Below are 21,976 nucleotides of genomic sequence, written 5' to 3' on the forward strand. Positions count from 1 at the left end.
GTACACGAAAAATAGATGTCAGGAATCTTGGGGTCATGTTTGACTCTGGGATGTTTACATGTACATGTATGTCTGCTCAGGTGTCCAGTATCATCAAAGCTGCAAATTTCCACCTAATCAACATCAGTAGGGCCCGTAAACTGCTGACTGTGGAGGCCACCAAGTTAGCAGTACACACTCTGGTGACATCACGACTGGACTACTGTAACAGCCTCTTGATTGGTATCAGTCAGAAACTGAAAAAGAGGCATGAAAATGTTCAGCGATCTGCTGCCAGAGTAATTTCAAACAAACGGAAGTTCGACTCCATCACTCCTGAACTTATCAAATTACACTGGCTTCCAATCACACAAAGAATCAACTACAAGGTCATCATTCTTATGTTAAAAGCGTACTGGAAAAAAACTCCCGCTTACCTCACGGACATGCTCCAAATTAGTTCTCAACAGAGACGACTTCGATCATCAACCGTCTGTTCACTACACTTTGTTGAGCCCAGAACCCATTGTGTCACTTTTGCTGATACATTTGTAGATCATTTTCTGTATACAACCCCAGAATCTGGAACAAACTTCCGGAATACATTAGAGATACACTCCTGAAAGCTCACCTGTTTCAGGAGGCGTACCATCAATAATTTTTCTAGCTCAGGTTTCCCAAGCTCAAAACGCTCATTGTAAATTTGACTATAAGAGCCGGGTGAAGACCCACTTCACTTCTCATGGTGGCAGTGCCCGTTTAATCAGTATTGTGAAATGACAAGTCCATGAAAGTTAAGGATTTATCATTCCCAATATACTGCTTTCTTGGCAAGAAACAAGAGAAATAATTTTGATACAGTCTGCTCATTTATTTTGCACCGTTTTTACCCAACAATTTCATCATGCAGGAACCTGGGCGGCTGCTGTGCCAGGCCTGCGTGCTGGTCCCCCTCCAAGAGGAGCTACTGGTCACCAAGGTATGCCAGCTGATTGTCATCATCACCCACCAGAAGGTGGCGCTGAGCCAGGCCACAGTGGAGACGTTACTGGAGTACATCACCTCAGCGATCAGACAGTGCCAGCCCTGGACACTGCCGGAGGCCCTGAGGGCTCTAGGGGCAGTGGTGTACGAGAACGGCCCCAAATGTTCCCAGGTATTAATTAAGCCCGGTTCGTACCTCACGCGGATTTCAGTGTGAAGCGTATTCTTTAGGATTACGACGAACGTCACAATGGAACTTCAGTTGCTGACGTCATGAAATTCACTTCGCTTCTGCTTTTACATGAAGTTTGAACCGTCCTTAATGATGATAATGTGGGGCTTAGGCCTGTCCTAGACGCTGTGCTACTGCCGCACCAAACTTAATTGAAATGAGTACGGTAGTAGCTCATCTACAGCACAGCAGTTGCTCTAAACGCTGATTAGTCGAACCTTAATGCATCAGCAGTAACTGGCCATGTTAAAGCAGTTTAAGCAGTTCCATGAACTTTTAGCGATATCAAGATATTCGGGCCAATTTTACTCCCTGTGATGTGGATGCGAGAGAGGGTATTGTGAGCATACGCATACCTGAAATGTTTGCCCCAACTTCGAATTGGATTGAGTTTGGCGCGGCAATGGTATGGCGTTTACAACAGTGCAATGCCACTGCTGTTTGATAGCACGGCAGTCCCATCACCCTAAAGGGTGTTGCTGTGCCAAACTCAATTTGCCAAACTAAATGGTTCTTAACGCCGTGCTATTGCTGTGGCGAATTTTAGAAAGTCATATTAATTGAGTTAGGCACTGCTGTAGAACGACATCTAGAACGGGCCTAATGTACATGTAGCACTTACATGTAATACCGGTGCCTCAAAGTGCTTCACAGTTAATGCATGTTATTAGACCATGAGAATAGTCATCTGCAACAGTTATCATTATTGAGGCCCCATGATGCTCTCGTTTTTAAGCAAGTTTTTTTGTAACCCCAAAAAGGTGCTCCTGCAGCGCAGTGGTAATTTCTGCAAGTCCCTGCTGCAGGCCCCGCTAACCCTGCTAAATGCAACAGAAAGAACAACAGTGGTTACACTTGTTGCATTTAGCAGTCGAGTCTCGTGCTGCGTTGCATGTTATTGCATTTAGCAGGGTATATACTCATAGTGCCAATGCTGATACAACAGAATCCAATGTTGCAGTTTGTTGCATTTCACACGGTAACTGCTTAGTGCCAACCAAGGCTGGTGTGTACTGGGTTCACTGGGCAGTGCAACAGAATCCACTGTTGCATTGTGTTGCATTTAGCGGGATTCTCATTTCAACTGAGTTGGATTTTGTTGCATTTAGCAGAGTACGTGAAGAAAACCCGATGTGGGTTAGGGATTGTAAGTTGCAGGAGTCTTTTATGGATTGATTTTTTACATGAAGTTTTCTGAAAGAAAAGTGCTCAGACAGGGAGAAGAATAATGTCCAGTGTGAAAAGGTTTAGAATAGAATTTTGTTAGGGGAATAATTCTATAGAAATTTACATTCAAACAACCATTGTCAGCGCTGTAGATTTGATTCGTAATCTTTTGACATTTTTCTCCTCAGTTTTGGAAGCACCTGTTAGGAACAAGCCCACAAGGCCTTCTGCTGAAATTGATCAGTTCCACAGAGGACGACATCAAACGAGCCGCGGTGCAGTGCATTGGCAATCTGTGCATGAGGTAAATTAGCATTTTCTAATGTCAGTAATTTCGTTTGGCTTGAACCGCATGGTGTGGTTTTTGCCAGGTTGTTCAAATTTACACTGGATGGTTGGAGAGTTTTTGTCCAAAATCTCATAAATAAAAATAATTAAACAGGGTGACTCAATTTATCCAGATTCAAAACATTGTGTCTATGAGACACCAGGCTACCGTGTAAATAGAAGTCTATTTTTTTTTAATTTGGGGGGGGGGGGGGAGGATTTGTTAGTGAAGAAGAACAAAGTAAAAATTTTAGAATATTTTTAGCAGCCCACTGGGATTGTTGACTGTGCTTTTAATGAGCAAACAGGAAGAAATAACCTTCGTGTTCATCTTCGATTTTGCATTGATATTTCAAAACCACACACCTAGAAACTTTTTACGGCTTATCCGATCAAACTGTATTTCAAATAATGTAGCACAATGTATATAATTAAGTGCTTTATTAACTTAATTTAAAGAGTAAGGTTGTACATTTTTACTGGCCAACCAGACAAGTTTAGAAGTTTTTTTTTTTTACTAGTCCACAGCCTACGTTATCTTTACTAGACAATATGTGACCTGTTCTGTCAAAAGCAGACGCTTCTGGGCAGAGGTTGAAATTGAGATAGGGCCAAACAACGCTGTGGGGGTGATTTTTTTCCATTTTCTAATTTTTGCATATTTGTAATCCTGAGCATGTCTAAAATATACTATAAAAGTTTGAAACCCTAATTTGATCTCTAATTATAGTATTTTTGATGATTTGTTAAGGTATATCAGTTAAAGAAATGTCTGTTTTGTGACGTTCGTGGCCATTTTCTCTGTTTTCTACTTTTCGACCCAATGAACTTCAAAATAGCATAACTTTGCGCAGGAATGACCGGTTTCAAAAATTAAACCACCTATTAAAATGAAACAGAACATATTTATGCAACAATCTCATTTTTGACCTTATGCCCAGAAAAGTCTGATTTTGACAGAACAGGTCACATATAGACCCAGCTGGTGCTTTTAAATAGTTGAGGTATGATGGTGTCTACTATTGTATTTATCTAACATTAATTATAATAATAATGTAATAATGTGGTACCATTATATAGCGCTTTGTACCAACGGTCTCAAAGCACTTCACAGTTGATACCCCTGTTCATCAGGCTACGACACCTTTTTCTGCAGCAGTTCGAGATCAGCGTGATCTGGTCTCTACCCTCACAGGCACCAAAACATATACACCTGGGTTGAGGGAGGCAATTGTAGTAAAATGTCTTGCCCGAGAACACAAACACCATGCCCCCCTGGCAGGGTTGGAACCCATGTACCATCGTACATGAGTCTGACACGGTAACCATCGGACCTTATATGCCAGAATAAAATTTAATGTCAAGTGGTTCTTAAATGGCAGGAAGTTGTAATTTTAAATATATTTTCACTATAATCAGATATTTTCAGAGGTAAATTTTGAAATGCTTGGTTTTTCTTTATGTAGAGATGAGTCAGGTGGGGTCATTGACACTGAGTATCTTCAGACGAGCTACAACACAATGCTGAAAGTCCTGCAGAGTCCCAAACCGCAGGGTGCTGATGACTACGGCCATTTCAGGGTAAGACCTGGTCCGTTTTCCATGGCTTTGCCCTATGTTGGGCGGTTCCCCATTTTCTGTCAAAGAAATTGACAGAAAACTACTTTTTTTCAAATTTCAAATTAAAAAAAAAAAAAAAATTAATACTTGTCCTTCTGGGTCTTCAAACAAAAATTAAATAAATCTGGAGGATTTTGAAGGATCTCGGAGGTTTACGGTTAATTAGGCAGGTAGAGCTCAGCCTCGAGTGCATGGGCTGCTTGCGCGTTCCTTCACTAACCCCTGGCCGTGTACAATACATAAACGACGATGATTAACTAATCAGAGTGTACTGCGCGCATATTTCGAAGGCTGCACTCCGTATATGCACTCGGTTATCACGTACGAACAATTTTTCAAGACTGTGTGATGCCTTTATGATATGGAGTCTGGAAGCCTTGTTTTTCGCCAAACAATACAAGTATGTTGCGTTTTAAAAGACACGAAAGAGGTACACCCATTTAATATAAATCCTTGGTCAGTACAACATGATGTTGAAATCTCATCTTTGAAAGGATTGATTCTACACAAAAAAACTTTCAACATTGAAAGCACTGCGTCGCGCGTTAAACGCTGTCACATCTCCGGGATGGCTTACCTATTAGCTTGACCTTCAGTAGTCCCCTGATAATTTAACTGACCAATGGCATTCAGAAATAAAATAAGGGCGTGACGCACTTTTCCTTAAATTTATATTATGTACAATGTATTTATATTTCAACGTTTCAACGCAAAGGTTTGGTCTCTAATTGTTCAAAATCCCCAAAATAAATATCAACAATTTATACAATCATAAATTCTCGATGCGTCCATCCCGGTGTATCTTGATCTTGGGATCTTGGGGTAGGATCAGAAGCGCTTGTGATGGTCCGTAACTTGTCCGCCGCTGCGGTCCGGCCCTATCGCTTCTGGTCCTCTGGCCAAAGGTTGCACTATTCTCAACCCCCAACAGCTCTGAAATTACAATCCAAATTATACTCCTACTAGGTGGATTCTAGCCAACAAATAGCTTACAATGATAACATTTCCCAATGTCTCAATAACCACAACTGTTATAAATCAGCACTAATCACAGGAATATTTTCTTTGCAGATCCACACAATCTTTTTTCATCCGATAATTACATTTTCCTTTAAGTTTACTGATATGAACAACACAAACATTTGATTGTTAAATCTCAGCAAAGTATATCAAATTGTCCTTCTTTCTACATACAAATGTGCCAAATATCCATTTTAAGGTTTGTATAAACAAATAATGCAATAAACTTACAGGAATGTGGGCCATTCCTAGCTTGTCCAAGGTTTAAGCGGCTTGGCTCTCACTAGCTCAAGCTTAAAATATACTAATGCCATAGGCTGGCTGAGCCCTCTCCTTTGGCTTCTCCGTATCAACAATTTCTCACAAATTATTTCTCAAAATCATAGAGGCTGGTCTCTGCCCTCTCCTCGGAATCTCATCTCAAAATCTGCCCCATTCCTAACTCGTTTTGCTTATAAACCCCGAGAAAAACATTTCAGCAATGCTACATACTAACATGACTAAGGCCCAAGAATTCAATAAATGCATTCACTTGGCAAAATAAATATTCAACACTTAAATTTATGCAAAGTACCAATACACTAACCAATGGCAACTCTACTGGAGTTGACTGCACCATTCTTTGATGGTTCAATAACTAATTCTAGAAATAGTTGGGTGTGGCGGCCCCAAGGAAAATAAATTGTGTTTCTCTAAAGTCTAAACCACTTCAGTTTAACCGAACTCAGAAATTGTAGGCCCCTAAAAATAAATTAGTGTTTGTCAGTTTTATTCGATTAAAAACCAAATATCACTTTGTGACAAACGCATCAACTGCAGTCCTAATTTTTAATCTCCCTTATACAGTTATAGTGGGATATTTGAATTACACCATTCCAGGGGTTAAGATCGCGCAAGGCATGATGGGAACCAACGGTTGGGTAAAGCCCAGTCACTCTTTCTTGACATGGGAGTTGATGCCCCTTTCAAAGTTAGTGTACAAAGAATACAGCATTGGTTTCCTGTATGTTGGTGGGTTTGGAGAACTCAGGAAGGGATCCTGACTGAAATGCCTTGGGCGCCGAAGATGTGAGAAATCAAACACATGTTTGAGTCAGTGTCACAGGCATTTATACAGGAATGGTAACAGTCATAATTTGTTGGTTATGGCTCTGATGTGTTGGGTGCGGTTTTGCCTTCTTTTTCCTTTGCACTGAAATGCCTGCACAAATGCAGCTCTGTACTGTGGGTTCATGGTTCGATACACAAAAGGATTGATGAATGTGTTCACTAGTTGTGGCAAGTACGAAACCCAGTGGGTGACAGAGGCAGAAAATGGACTCTGGGTATTCGCCATATGACAGGCCCAAGCAGTCGTGTTCAGTACACGATGAGGGGTCTGACAAACAAAGAAAATTACGCCATTAACAATCAACATGCGGGCGACGCGATTACGCAGTGTCACACTCCTACCGTGCTTCTTCCTTTGCCTGTGCATCTTCGCAACAATCCTGCCGTACATGAAAAAGGTGCAGACCAACGCAATGAGCCACGGGATGTCCTCCAGGGGAGGGGTGTAAATTTTCACCCAGGAGTTCGCAGGTTCGCATGTCGTGACGATTTGCGGAATCTCACCATAGTCATTCCCAACAGGCCGTAGCAAGCAGTGCACCGTTGGCTGGGAGTTGTCGGCCGAGGTTAAACTGGCAAACAGAAGGCCGACCAGCCAGCATGCAGCCAGGAGCCGGTAGGTCCGCCGTTTGCTGCGTAGCGCCAAGTGCTTGATGGGATGGCACACCGCCAGATACCTCTCCAACGAAACGAGGGTGACGATCGCAACAGATGTGTAGTATCCGACGTTGATTGCGATATTGTACACAACACAGCCAGCTGTTGTATTTCCCTGTAGGTTTATCGTTGAGATAGGAGACCGCTGATATTGGCTTACATGATTGGCCGAGGAGAGGACCAAATACATCAGATCTGCCAGTGCGAGGTTTCCAAGGTAGATGTTTATGACCGCCGACCGCAGCTCGGGAATTCGGATTGTGACAAAGAGGAAAGTCAGATTACTGACGATGCCAAGTGTTAGTATGATTGGTAGAATGACAGTAATAATGACGGAGTCTGCTGAAGAATAAAGCCATTGCCCTGCGTCCTCTTTACTGAGATTGTGGATTTCATGCTCTTCACACAGCTCTAAATGTTCAATTTCCATTTTATTTTTTGCCTTTTTTGTAAAGTCATAAAAATGTTTGCATTGCTAAGCAATGCTAAGCATTTTCTTGAAATTGAAGAAACACTACTCGAGCAAGATCAGCAATCCAGTCAGCAAACAGGCAAATTGAAGTGGTTTTGCCCAAACAAATACTCGGCTTTTCAAAAAGCCAGAGGATACCTTGCACATTAGCTACCGAATGGTCCGTAGTCCGGGATGACCTGAGAAGGTTTCGATCTTGGGCAGGAGTCTTCATCCAAATAAAGTTGGCGCAGATGATACAGTCTACAGGTCTCAATCCATGATGAGTTACATGTACGTTGTCTTTGCACATGTCCCAAAACAGACGCAGGTGTATGAACATTTCCCCAGCTGTGTTAATCAGTAACCTAAAGGCTTCCTCTTTGGTTAAACTTCAGTGGATGTTTCTGCCTTGTATGTGGCAATACTTGAAGCTGATTGATGTCAAGTGCTGCAGACATATTACATTGAGTGGTTTCAGGTCTCAAAAACCCTCTGCATGTTCAACATTTTAAAGTACGTACAACGCAAACACCACCATGACAGCAACTTATACAACAAGTGTATTGCATCATCAGTTACTCGTAGGTTACAGAATGTTAGAATTTCTTATGTAGTGATTATGGAATCTCATATTTGGAAACTTCTTGAAGTCATAGGGCTGTGCCAAATATGTGAGGCGTCTTGGCAAAATGAGACGGAACTGGGCATGGGCCGTAGTGGAGAAAAAATGCAAAAAACCCAATTGAGTGATTTTTAAAATTATTTTTATTTTTAGATTTATTGATATTTGTAATCTTTTTACGTTTACTACACATGTTTGAAAGAAATAGTATACAAATCGTGGAGCTCAAGTGTTATTACAGAAAAAAACAATCAGCATCTTTCATTTTCATGATTACAAAACTTAAAAGTTCAACAGCCTTTCATAGTATTTTACTATTTTGACATGTTGATAATTTATGCAAAATTCAAATATCCATGTAACTTGTCAACGCAATGTCCAATTGAAGTGCAACAAACAGTGTTTTAAGGAGAATTTTATTCTCTTTCCTAATACCTGCCAACCCTGATTTCGACCTCTGCCCAGTTCTGTCTCATTTTGCCAGAACGCCTCACATATAGCTATTGATCATCCACCAAATACCCAAATATGTGTTGGATTTTTTTCTATTCAGATATTCAAAAATTGTGAGCGGTCTTATTAATTTGTAAATCCGTGTAAATTCAATGCATTCAGAGAAAGACCTTCAGGTAGGAATGGAAGGATATGATGTCGATTGGAACTTGAAGAAATTATTGACTAAAATATTAACAGCTCTTTCAGAAAAAGTTGAAAAAGAGTGAAAAAAAATTAACAACTTTAATACAACTTTTCTTTTTTATTATGACTGTGTACCTTTGAGTATGGTCTGCTGTATATATGTCACCCTGTGAGGAAAAACATGAAACTTTGACCGTCAAGTTCTTTTACTTTGGAATAGATTCCACCGTAAAACACATTAATTCCATTTCCCATCAGAGTGTTACATTTTTACACCAAGATACACTTTTTCAAAATGTTGAGCAGGAACACAAAATCTTGCTTTGGAGGGATAGCTCAGGTTAATAGACAAAAGAACAAAAGAAGCCACTGGTCCCTATTAAGTTTTTCCTTGCAAATTTCTTGAAAATATAAACAATCCGAATAATCTCCTCTCCCCTTTTTAAGAAATGAAGCTAAAGTTTGAAATCTATTTAGCTATTTCCTTTTTCTAAAACAATTGTTTGATTAATAAATGTAAGATTAGAAATTGGCATGTGCGTAGTGTAAGAGAAATGTGCAAGTGAAGGGGGTGGGGGGTTGAAATGGCAAGGGTTGGGATGCGTGCATCCAACTGATCGACATTTCATTCTCACAAAATGTTGGACACACTGCCAGACTGCAAGACACAATCAAACAATATTCTGCATTCACCATGGCTCCTCGGCCAAACATTCATTACAGGGTGAGTAAAAAAAAAAAGAAACCCAAATGGCAGGACTAATTTTTGAATGACGTTTTGCCTGTAGCACTTTCAAAATCTAGGATATGAAAGCCCGGTCATTAAGCTTTCTTTTAGTATGGAATTTTGAACACAAACACCGTTTTAAAGCTCTGTCCAGGGATCACAAAAAGTGTTCTTTCAGCAAAACGAAATACAATTCTCACAGGGATTAATCGAGTTGCATGATTTTATTGTTTGCCAAATGCCACACTATATGATTTGATAGCTACCGTGAGGACCAACACTTACGGTAGTTCAAATTTCTTCTTTAAAATGTGGCAAAATATCAGCCATTTCGCTACCTGGAAAAAATATGCATGATGTTCTTTATATTAATTTAATAGGTTTCGACATGCAAATCCCATTAGTTTATTCAATCAAGTCCATGTTTAAGAATTACCAAATACTAACCCTCCTGCTGTTTGAACCGTCACAGACAGTCAAAAACTCAATCCCCTTCCCCTGCCATGCCTTTTGCACAGGCTAGTCACCAACAGTCAGATCATATTTCAAGCAAGCACTGTGACAAGTCACATTCAGTCAACAGACAAAAGCAGGCAAGAAGTAGGCACAGCTGGCTTATCAGTCAAAGCATAGCTGAATCAAGTTGCATAACACTTAACAGTCAGTCAATCCAGCTTTATGTAAGCTTGGAGCTTTTAACTGTTGAAAACAGTTACTTGATTGATTTTGACTGAAAAGACAACTTTGAACAGAATGTATGTTTGCATACATGGCATAGGAGGGCTGAATTATTCGAAAATGCACATCACAATTGAATTCAATACATGTACATGTACACACCCAGAAAGATATATCATCCATCAAAAATTAAATTAAATTTGAGTTAAATAGTAACTCGTCTCCCGACTCAGAAATGCAAACACCTAAGTTAAATCAATCAGTACTTACAGATGAAAATGATTAGTGGTTGTCTTCCGTCATTCGTATTGCGTTGAAACTGAAGACCTTTCTCTCTTGTTTGCTCTTTGGTTTTAAGATGCATTTGTCATGATGCGTTGCAGAGTGGCACTTTCAATTAGTCTAATGGCATGAATGGATATTTAAACAAACAACAAAATTCTTGTTTTGTAGTGTTTGTTTTTAAAAGGTTGGGTGGATCATTTGTCATATTTTGTGAATTTTTATGTTTGCTTGAAGCAACAAAAGTGCTCAAAATCTAAATGTAGCGGTACGCCATTAAGGAGGTCCGCAAATGATTAGATTTAAGGATGCCAAGAACAACCCAAGACAAACAGACAAAATCAAAACACCAGGAGGAGTCAAATTATGTTTGGTCTCATGAACTTGTTACAGATTACTTGTTTACAAAATCAATTACAATAGTTCTATATCTGAATCTCAATCTAACTCACAAAACAAGTGTTACAAAAATCATATAACTTAGATTCAACTTCCAGCTTTATAAATTGTAATAACGTTGCCAATGATAAATTATAATCACAAAGTTTGTATTTCTAAAGTTGCCCCGGTTCCTAAGATTCCCAGGTTCCTAATATTCTTGGTTCCAATATTTAAATCAGGTTCCCGGTTCAGAGGTTCCTAATATTCTTGGTTCTAATATTTTAATCAGGTTCCCGGTTCAATCACAGGTTCCTAATATTCTTGGTTCTAATATTTTAATCAGGCTCCCCGAACGCCTGGCCAGTGTACGGCTGTGTAGTGAACTAGGCCTCCAAATTGCACCTGGCATGAAACAGTCATATTGCAATAAATCAACATGTGACTTACACGATAAACACGGTGATTAAAACTTTGTGATTACGAAGACTAATTCACCCCAAAATCACTCCTTTCGTCAACATGAAATAAACTAACACCTAGCCCAGCGGTAGCAGAGAACTTGCATTGTGACATTAGAATGTAAAGAAAATACAAATTTCGCTCATTTGAAACTAAAATGTTGGTTTTCAAGCACAAATCTATGCACATGATACTCACACTTTGGTGTGCAGGCAGAAAAGGGCTGATATTCGCACGTTCATGGCACTGAGTGCGCGTTTGTATACATTTTTCTGGGCTGTGTGCCAATTGTACGGTGCCTTGTAAAAGACGTCTCACTACATAAAGATGGGTGCTTAACAACTAAAGTTTTAGCTCGGTGAATGCTGTATATTCCAAGAAAACAATATTCTAGGATCTCGATTTCAATTCAAAAGTTGTCGAGTCATGTTTGGAATTGCGCCCGAAGTCAGCCTCCGGGACACATTGTCATTCAGCTGATCGCAGCTACGCGATGTCACGCACTGAACTGATGAATAATAGCAATTGCTATTAATTTCACAGGGAGTTTATTGCCATTACTATCTTTAAACCAAATATGCTTTTGAACAATAATTTTGTCAGTTACTTTTTGGATAGCTGCAAATGACCTACATGTACTCTACCTTTAAAACAGAATGAAACCTACTTCGTTTATAGGGCTGACCTGAATTTACCAAACATTCAATCATTCAATTCAATATCAGTTACTATTTGGATAGCTGCAAATGACCTACATGTACTCTACCTTTAAAACAGAATGAAACCTACTTCGTTTATAGGGCTGACCTGAATTTACCAAACATTCAATCATCAACAGAATATTCGAATAGCTTTTTGCTAGTTTGATGCACTGTGTTTCACCTGGCTGGGTCAGAATTAGTCTGAGTATCATCCGTTGTTCAACGGAGCCTGCAGACACGGCCAAGACTCCCTAACAACATCTGATATCTGTGCATGCACATTTTATGCGCCCCCGCCCGCCAGCCAATTGGAGTCGATTTTTAGAAATTGTGATGTCATTTTGATCAAAATTTCGGGCTTAGCTGCTGATTGGTCAATTGGCTGCCATGTTTTTGTAATACAACAAAGGGTTAACGAAGACCTGAAAGAAGGTGTCCGCTGAATGGTCAGAATGTGGAGGTCGAGATGCAGTCTTGTTTTGCAAAGTTAGTCGCCGATCTGCACGCATATCATAGAGGCTTGCGGCTATTCCATAGACTAGGTTTAACAAGGAACCCCAAATTTCTTTTTTATTTCCATTAACAGTTGCTCAATCTGACTTTGCTTATTATTTGCAGTTGCTCCTCAGTACCCTGCGTGGTCTTCAGAACATCCTGGCTGTGTGTAAGGAAGTCCACAATGAAAAGCTGGGAGTGATCCTTGCTGCCCTCAAGGTAAAAGTACAAAGATATTCCTGAAAGCCACTAAAACGAGTGATGATGATGGATGTGGACTATATGTGAGAGAATGTCCTCATCATCATCATCAGGCTGCGCTAGAGTTCATCCAAAGCCCTCCTCATGAATGTACCATTCCTCTCTCTGTCTAGCCAACCTGGTCCATGTAGCCGTAATCGTAAATGCTGTGATGATGTCATCCCTCCATCTTCCTTTTTGTCTTCCTCTTCTTCGTTTGCCTGTTCGTGGTTGCCAATCACTCAGTGTTTTTTTAGTCCACCTGTTGTCTTGAATTCTTGTTACATGTCCTGTCCACCTCCATTTTGTCTCTCTGACCTTTCCAATGATATCGTTACCTTTTGTTCACTGTCTTATTTCCTTTTGGTTGACCTGATCTCGAAATGTTAAGTGCCACATTTTCCTTTCCATTGCCTGCTTTATATAGTCAGGCCAAACAATTGTGTTCGTACATAGTGTGTGTCCCAGAAAAAGTGGGCCCCTACAAATCATCTGTCATATTTTAAACAAATATTCATGTGAGACTAATCCTTTTTTTTTGGGGGGGGGGAGTTCAAATTTATCTTCACCAGTATGATATTATTTGTTGGTTCTCACGATTTAATGTCTTCATCTCATCAGTCTTACATGCTGTACGGCCTGCCTGGGGTGGGAACCAACTTCATCATCCCACCCACCCTGTACCCATCGCCCCTCTACCAGATCGACACCGGCCCCTCCCCTTCCAAGCCCACAGACTCCGCCCCCAGGAAACCCCCTCCTGGCTCTACTCCTTCAAAGAGATCTCCTCAAGCAGCGAAGCAAGGAGCGAGCAAAGAGTCCGATAAAGATGACACAGGGGGAAAAGTAGTAGAGGAGGAGCTCAGTCTACGCCCGGGGGGTGGTGGAGGCGGGGGTATGCTCCCCTTCACCCAGCCCAGACCCGGGCAGGGAAAGAAAGGGAAGAAGAAAGGGAAGGGAAGACAGGAGAAGGAAAAGGTCGTGACCCCAAGAAAAGGGCGGGACAGTGGGCGGTATGGAGCCACGCAGAGGGCAGAGCAACCGGCCACACCTACAGTAGATGTTGGGAGGAGTTCAAACATTCAGGTAAATTTCCTCACAAGAAGTTTGGACTGCTCACACATTTTTTTTTTTTTTTTAAAGTAGTGTCCGTGACGGAGCCAATTAATCATGATATTTAATTAATGATTCAGAGCTACGATCCAAAAACTCCTAGTTCTTGACCATTACAAGGTGATGGTTGTATAAGATTTCAAAAATACATAATCAGGTTTACTCACTAAGCCCCTAAAGTCCAAAAAAAATATTGTCTGTGACGCTTGAATTGCCAGTTTGTAGAGTAATGTCGGCACAGAATATTGTACACTTATACCAGCCTTGAGTAGAGGTGGAAGTATTTTGTCAGCTATCGATCAGAATTAATTTTAGTTAATTTGTACATTATCTGACACAATGTTTCTATCATAACTGGGGGTCTCCATATGTAAAACGTTATTTGGTGCTTAATCGATCTACATTTATCAAATTTTACAAAAGTTAAAGTGTCTTAACATCTTAAAGGAATTGAATAACTCTTCAGGTTATATTTTGTTTCTTTCCTTGACTCCAACTACCTCTTCAGAGCTCTTACAATACCGACCCATCCTCCCTCTTCCCAGCCTGGGGTCGGGTGAGCAGTTCAGAGTCTGAGTATTCAGATACAGAGGGAGGGCAGGCGTCTAAACTAAGATCGGCTGCCTCCAAAGTCAGGCAGGCTGCCCTGACATGCCTGCACTGTGTCATCAAGGTAAGCTGATCCTTCTAGAGTCATCGCTAGTAATAATTGTTAAAATTGGAGGAATTCATGTTTTGGCATGTGTTCCTGAAATAATTAATAAGGCTTGTCGATCATTGACAGGTGTCAATTACTCAATAGGAAAATTGGTCAAGACTGGGTTATTAGCTATGAGTATCTGCTCCGTTCACAAGTACCCCCCTCACCGGCAAAGCAAGTACAGTTGGGGGTGACCGACCAACACCATCTTGACTGACTGCAATTCATTTGCCGCGAAGCGCTACCACTGCTTGTGCATAATACAAATCCCCTGGTGTATGTGCGTCACACACAAGGAACGGTGCGCATCAACCAGTGAAATGTCCTGCCCATGGGACGTCATTGCTAGTTAAAAGGGCACCCTCTTTTCTCGGCGCACGGAGCCCATATGAACAGAACAAATTTGATGTCATAAAACAGAACCATGAATTTAACAGTGCAAATACTTTGACATTAAAAAGTCATGTTCGCATTAATTGTCTGAAGTATGAACTAGCCTTTAAGCTAGTGTTGGGAGATATCGGAGCTATCAAAATCCGGTTATCCCACTTTTGTTCAAACCGAATAACAGTTGTCCAATTTCACCGGAAGTTTCCATTCAGCTCACATTCGTGCCAAGAAAAGTGACGAGTGAGATGCCACAGGCAATGCGCACCAGAGCCGTAAAGGTGAAAAAATGGGTGGGAACTTTCTGATAAGTCGAATTAGCAGGCTAAGTACCAAGAAGACCGCTAGTCATGCTAGTGAGTGAAGGCAGTAACAATCAGAGACAATGGAGTAAATTGGGAAGGTTTCAATTGTTTTCTTTAGCCTATGTCATAAAAGCCTGTGTCACAAGAAATGGAAGGGTTCATTTTAGATATGGTTGCTTTTGAATGTAAAATCCAAAACAAATAGTGGAATTCAAAACAAATCTTCAAAAATGTGGATATTAAACCCACAATTTCTTTATTAAGCACATAATGTCTCTCACTAAATTTAGCGGGGAGCAAACCAACTGCAGTGTACATTACAAGGAATTTCTGTTGATAACATGTTTGAGCTCAGAATTTTGTGTTTGATTCCCAAGGAGCTGCGTGAATTTGATCCTATTGTATTGGTAGCCACTCGTTTTGTGATCTTATGCTGAACCCTATCTTCCTAGGTATTCTTGCTAGGGGCTTTTCTTAATCCTACAAAATATTCAGCTGTTATGCAGGTTACACAATCATTGTACTTAATACAAGGAACTTGAAGCTTTATGTGTAGTAGCTCTGCTCCACCTTCTGCAATCCCGCAAAATCCTCTAAACCTCAGACTAGATTGGAAGGATACGCAAGGTTCAGAAATTAAAAAAAACCTCTGCATCATTTGGCTTGATGTCTGAACAATGTGGTAATTTTATCTTCAGAATACAGAGAAGAAGCACATCATTGGATACTGGTCAGCCTTCATCCCTGACACCCCATCATCCTCAGGGTCATCTCAGTCTTTCTCTCTCTTCACCAGCATGCTCAAGGATCCAGCACCGAAGGTACGTCCCTCCCCCCCCCCCAAAAAAAAACACCCAACAAACAAAAACACTAATCCCAAAAGGAAAGAACTCCACACAATCCCTCATCCCAAGAAAACATCCTTCCAATCAACTCTTACCACTCAAGATACATCCTTACCAACCCTAAGTCCAAAAAGTGCATCTTACCAAAACTGAAAGTTTCGATGGTGCCTAAACCCTAACCCCCTAGGGTGTATGAAAAGTCATATTAAAATTAAAGGATTTCGGACTGCTATGGTTAATCTGTGATGACTGCCATCTCATCCATGGGGAATAGAAATGTTTTCTGTCATTTCATGCCATTAAAAGCGTAGATAAACGCTGGCCGGATGGACCAAATTGGCTTGTGACAGATTTTACTTTACTACTTACTTAGTTAATTTTGATATTCTGATTTGCAGTCCAGGGTTGGTAGTGTGGTTGTCTTAGCTGCCTTGCTGGATGGCTCCAGGCAGTTCCTGGCTGCGGCAGATGATAGGTAGGTTGCCGAGTTAGATGACGTCAGTAAATTAGAAATCAAGGCTGCCCTCAGGTTGACAAGGTAGCGACGACACAGAACAGTCAGCAACGGACTTTTCAGGATCAAGCTGCACCTGAACTGCGATCGTTGGGAACATATCAGTCGCTGATTTGTTTTGGGACCTTAGTGTAACTGCGACGATATTAAGACGATTGGAATCAGATATTAGTCTCATTACACTTAAAACAAAAGTTGTTGTGACCTTCTTGCTGCTTTATTAATATTAAATTCAGGTTGCAAAAATAGTCGGGCAACTTCTAAGCTACTCTCTGAAACCTGAGTAATTTGGTGTTCATTCTGTTTATCTTGGTTCTTTTTTTTGCCAGTGAGCTGAAGCACTCTTCCTTCACCCCGTTCTCACACACCCTAGCAGCCACCATCAAGGAGATCCATCGCTGTCTGATCCTGGCTCTCATGGCTGAGAGCTTCTCTACAACTCTCACACAGATAATTAAGGTTAGTAACGCCTGTCTCAAACTGGCATGCCAGAATCAAGCCAAACCAAAGAGTATGGGCTCTGCGGCCGAACGAGAGAGGGTGCTATTTTATGACTTTCGAGAGCCCAGTGGACGGGACGCACCGCGTGCGCGTACTTGTTTACGCAGGGATAGCTCGAAGTTAGCTCCACCTATTTTATTCGTAGTGTGCACAAAGCCATAGCGTCTTGCGTGAGCATCAGGTGTTTGGCATTGCGTTCGAATGTCTCTCCCAGTGGTCTCCCGCAACTCTCTCTTTCTTACCGTTGAGGGGGGTACTTGTGCACGGAACCCATTAGGAATGACCCGGTTTGACCCAAGTAGACTTCGTTCTCAGACATTGACCATTCCCTTGAGTCGTTTTGATTGGCTGTTACAGTCGATCGTTCATGTGTGGTCGCTCCCAGTTGTTTCAAATCTTGGAAATATTTTGGTTCCGCGCTATGCTGGATCGCCAGTCTGAAGCAGGTGTAAGCGCTCTTGTACATTGCATAATGGAAAAGATTATTGTATTGGTTCATAATTTGAATTATAGTTGTTTGTATTGCCTGATTACAATATCTTAGGCCCAAGTTTATGGCCCTGGTAACTGTGAGTGACTAATCTTTTTCCGTTGGGCATTTCCAACTCAAGCTGTGCTGTTGGGATACTCGCCATTTACATTTTTATATAGTTTGTTTATTAACAATATCTGTTATTTGTTCATGCAATCTACTTCAGGTATTTCACATTGGTATAATAGGAAATTCGTAAATTGCGAAGATATTTTTGTGAAAAAAATTAAGAAATACTCTAAGTATATTTCAAGGGTTGACAAGAAAGTTTTGCTTGAGTACACGTGTCCAAAGGGTTCTGTGCTTACATAGTTCTTCAATGCAGAATTCTCTTAAATTTGTTGACACGGAGTGGTTATCATGAGTGCAGAATTTTGTGGCAAGCTGAGTCATAAAGTCGGGTTAAGATCTTGATGGCTATTTGTCTTCTCGTTATTTTTTTGTACATGCAGTGCCTGTCCATCTTGGTCCAGAATGTTCCCTACCACAAATTGGCCCCCGGACTGTTGACCAGGATCGCCAAGGCAATCAGGCCCTACTTCACCCACAGAGGTATGCAGGACTTGAACCAGTCATTTTCCTTCTTTTTTCCCCAAATGTTTTTTCGTGAAAGGAATGCACTCCTTATAACAGGGCCCATGCAATGTAATTTTTTTAGTGCTATCCATGAAAATGCACCTTTGTGTCCCATTTAACTTTAATTTAAATGTTCGTTTGGCCATTTTGAAGGGTAATTTGGTGCCTTTTTAATTATGTAAATGCAAAGTTCCATATTTATGAGCAAACTGTGATGTTTTTCCGGGCAGAAACCTCAGTGTTACAGCCATTTTAGCACCAAAGTTGCCAGAATTATTGATATTTTGCCGTGGAAAAATTTTGTTTTCTTTGGTGATTCGTTGTTGTATCAGTACATAGCAGTAAGCCAATGAGCAAAGTTTTCTCACAAGTGCTTTCAATGAATACATTTTTCGGTTCACAATTTAAACAGAAAACCCCTAAACTGAACAGTGTCTTCCTGCAATGACGTCACGGCAACAGCGCCCTCAGTTGTCCGGAAAAGCATGGACTTTTTTATATTTTTAAAGAAGTAAATTTTAAAGAAGTGCACTCTGCAATAAAATTTACTGAAAAAGGAAAGTCAAATTGTGTTTGAAACATTGAAGAAGAGTAGAAAGTTGCACAAAATGTGTTTTTATTAAAGAAAATGTCATCTCATGGACCCTTTAATCTCTAATTTCTCTCTCAGACAACAACGTACGGACCGCCTGCCTGACCTGCATGGGGGCCATCCTCTCCACCAGCGTGCCTCTCCCCGAAATCACCACCCTCCTCCAATCCCAAGATTTCCTCAAACCATCCACCGTCCAACCCTCAGAGAGTGCCCCTCAAACGGGCATCAACGCCCCCTCCTGGAGGACACCGAGCGGGGCTGAGAGGACCCTAGAAGGGTACGAGAGCCCCCACGAGGAGGACTACAAAGACGACGAGTCTTGGAAGAGGAAACCAGATGAGGATTCGGAGGATGAGGATGGTAGAATCGGAGAAGAAAGACAACTCCTTGGGAAGCCTGCAGCATCTGTTAGTCATCACCTTGGAACATCCAAACTTGACTCTGAGGAATCGGTTGGACGTGGTCCCCAGGTCAGTAATCTGAAAACAAGAGATGGAACCTCAGACAATACAAGCGGAGCCATCACCAGTGGCCAACCATTGACGGGCACTGCTGTACCAGTGGCTGCATTAGGGTCCTTGACAATCCAAACCACAGTGGAAACTTCGGGACCCTCTAATGATAAGGTAGGTAGGGATGTGAACCCCCGACCTCAGAGTCAGTTGGATGGTGCTTCATCGTCCGGGCTGGCCGGGTCTGAGAATCAGTCCGCTGAGCACCGAGAGAGAGATGCGAACCACCCACCTGGGAGTCAGTTGGACAGTGCTTCGTTATTAGGGACGGCAGGCACTGGGAATCGGTCTACTGAGCAGCCAGGCAGGGATGTGAACCAAGGACCTCAGAATCTCTTGGAAGGTGCTTCGGTGTCTTGGCTCGTCAGGTGGTGCACTGATGCTGTCCTCCTGAGGGATTCTGTTTCGAGCATTGGTGAAGTTCACAGGTACTCCATCATTGTTGACATATTTTTGTTCTTCATTGAATTCTTTATTTCTGTATATTTTTTTTTAGAATCGCAGTGCTTCTTGATTCAGATAAATCAGGTACTTGTTATGTGTTGAAAGACTAGTGTCTTCAGTATCTTATATAGAAATGAGAGATCAACGATTGTTTCAAAAATGCAGGGTAGATCACAGTTTTGGTAAATTTCTTGAAAAACAGTAACGAAAAGTGCGTCTGCTAAATCTTCTCATATATGGCAGTTAACGAAGAGGAAAGATAAGGGCATCTGGTAGAATTGGTGTAGAGTATAGACTCCTGTAATTGTTTATCTATCTTGAATTCCCTTTTGAAAGTATTCACACAGTTTAGATCCAAGATCCTTTAACCCCCAACTCTCCGAAATCCTTCAAAATCCATCAGGAAGTGTTAACAATTTTGAGAAAGATACAGCCAGCCCAGCCGCTTTGCATGTTCTTTGTTGCCTCATGAAATAAGTTCAAAGAATGAGTCATTAATGAACTATACAGAGGAGGATTATAGAGGAGTGCAGAAGGTTCCCCGCAAAATTGTTCAGGGAGTTAGGTTTAAAAAATTGTTGAGTTGCATTGTTGTCTATGATCAGGCTACAGACGCCCAGTGAAGCCCTGCCGGTGAGGTTGGAGGCCCTTCAGGTCATGACCCAGTTGGTCAAGGGTTATTTGCCCATCGTGAGGGACATCCTGGATCACATCTGCACCATTGTCATCAGTTGCCTGGGCGAGGTAGATTCCTCCGTCCAGTTACATGGCCTGAAGGTAAGCAGGACAATGAAAATGGAGGACAAGGTTCAAATCCTTGATAGACCTGGGCCCAATTTCATCGCGTTGCTTAACAGTTAGCAGAAAAGTTTTGCTTACTATAGCAGAAAATCCTGCTGAGCTTAAGCACTATTTCATGGCGTGAATGTGCTTATGGTTGCGCGCATGGAGATTTCTATTGTTACGTCACTGATTTAAGCAACTTTTTTTCTGTGAGGTACGCATGCCCTTTGCTGTGCTTACTGCTTACGGTCTCCATGAAATATGCGGAGCCTCTGTTAGTAGAAAACTGCGTACTTAGCAGCAACATTAAATTGGACCCAGGTTGGTGTAGTGGTACCTTCCATGCCTTCCACCTCTGTAACCCTAGTTTGAATCCAACACCGACAGGCACATGGATTGGGTTTTCAGTCTCTTTCTGCTTCAGTGGGTTCCCCCAGGAATGACGTTTCTCCAGAATCTAAAACTAGAATTTCCTTCCTCGTCTATCAATTAACCTCACCGGAAATAAGTCCAAAGACTTTGGTGTCATAAAATGAAAATTATGACCTGTACAACGGTTTAATCGATCACACAGATAACATTTGGGTAAAGTCTTCTAGACTTGTCAGTGTTTGGTATCAAGACATTCACATAAAAAGTTGAACGTGAACTGGCGGGACTAACACGCTCTATAGGACATAGCCCATTCAAGCTGGAAATGTACTCAGAACACTGATTTTTTTTCCAAGAAAATAAGCCAAGTTCCCAAAGGAGCATTCTGTAATGGAAAGTTCTAAGATGTTCCCTAATAACAATGATTTATTACCGGTAAGTGACAAATTTTATCGGCTAATTTTCGAAATCCTGGGCGAATCCACGGATATGTTGATTCAAAATGTGAACACCAAATGGTCAACCAAAAATAATTCTTTAGAAGCAAAATCGAAACTCAGATTAAGAAGCATCACCGCTCTAACCCCTTGATTTTGGTTCAAGTTTCCTTCTTGGAAAAAACTCAAAATCTGCCCCAGCATCATTTATGTCTTTGTTTTTTTTTCTTAGGTTCTTGAGGAGCTTGGTAAGGCCATATTGTCTCAGCTGAATCCAGAATTGGAACCTCCCACAAGTCAACTGACTGTCCGGCTCACGCCAGAGGAGGTAGGCTGCTTTTATAGATTCTTTCTTGGATTATTCCCTTGTGGAAACAAATTGTGGATCCTTGGAAAATCAACCCCATCCGTGGCCAAAAAATACAGAAGGAAATGTTTGTGCATATAGATCTACCTAAAGCGTATTCACAGTAACTCTTCTATTTGCCATTGAAAGTGTTTGAGATTGCAAAGTGATGTAAGTACAGTGAACAGGTAAAATTCAAAGTAAAAAGTACACTCAACCAAAAAGAAAGTCCCCCCTTCG

The 21,976-nt window shown here is 41.2% G+C and overlaps 1 protein-coding gene across 1 annotated transcript in view; it reads left to right on the forward strand.

Moving 5' to 3' along the window:
• LOC119730086 (HEAT repeat-containing protein 6-like) overlaps positions 1-21,976 on the forward strand; it is a 33,799-nt gene that overhangs the window by 728 nt on the left and 11,095 nt on the right. Inside the window, exons 2-14 of the mRNA XM_038202871.1 lie at positions 890-1,135; positions 2,551-2,666; positions 4,156-4,270; positions 12,658-12,753; positions 13,396-13,860; positions 14,396-14,560; positions 15,978-16,100; positions 16,523-16,599; positions 16,968-17,097; positions 18,124-18,223; positions 18,918-19,782; positions 20,404-20,575; positions 21,623-21,718. Coding sequence (XP_038058799.1) covers positions 890-1,135; positions 2,551-2,666; positions 4,156-4,270; positions 12,658-12,753; positions 13,396-13,860; positions 14,396-14,560; positions 15,978-16,100; positions 16,523-16,599; positions 16,968-17,097; positions 18,124-18,223; positions 18,918-19,782; positions 20,404-20,575; positions 21,623-21,718 — 2,766 coding nt within the window. The remainder of the gene's footprint in view (positions 1-889; positions 1,136-2,550; positions 2,667-4,155; positions 4,271-12,657; positions 12,754-13,395; positions 13,861-14,395; positions 14,561-15,977; positions 16,101-16,522; positions 16,600-16,967; positions 17,098-18,123; positions 18,224-18,917; positions 19,783-20,403; positions 20,576-21,622; positions 21,719-21,976) is intronic.

The sequence above is a fragment of the Patiria miniata genome, unplaced genomic scaffold (assembly GCF_015706575.1).
Source record: "Patiria miniata isolate m_02_andy unplaced genomic scaffold, ASM1570657v1 HiC_scaffold_22, whole genome shotgun sequence".
Classification (NCBI taxonomy): Eukaryota; Metazoa; Echinodermata; class Asteroidea; order Valvatida; family Asterinidae; genus Patiria; species Patiria miniata.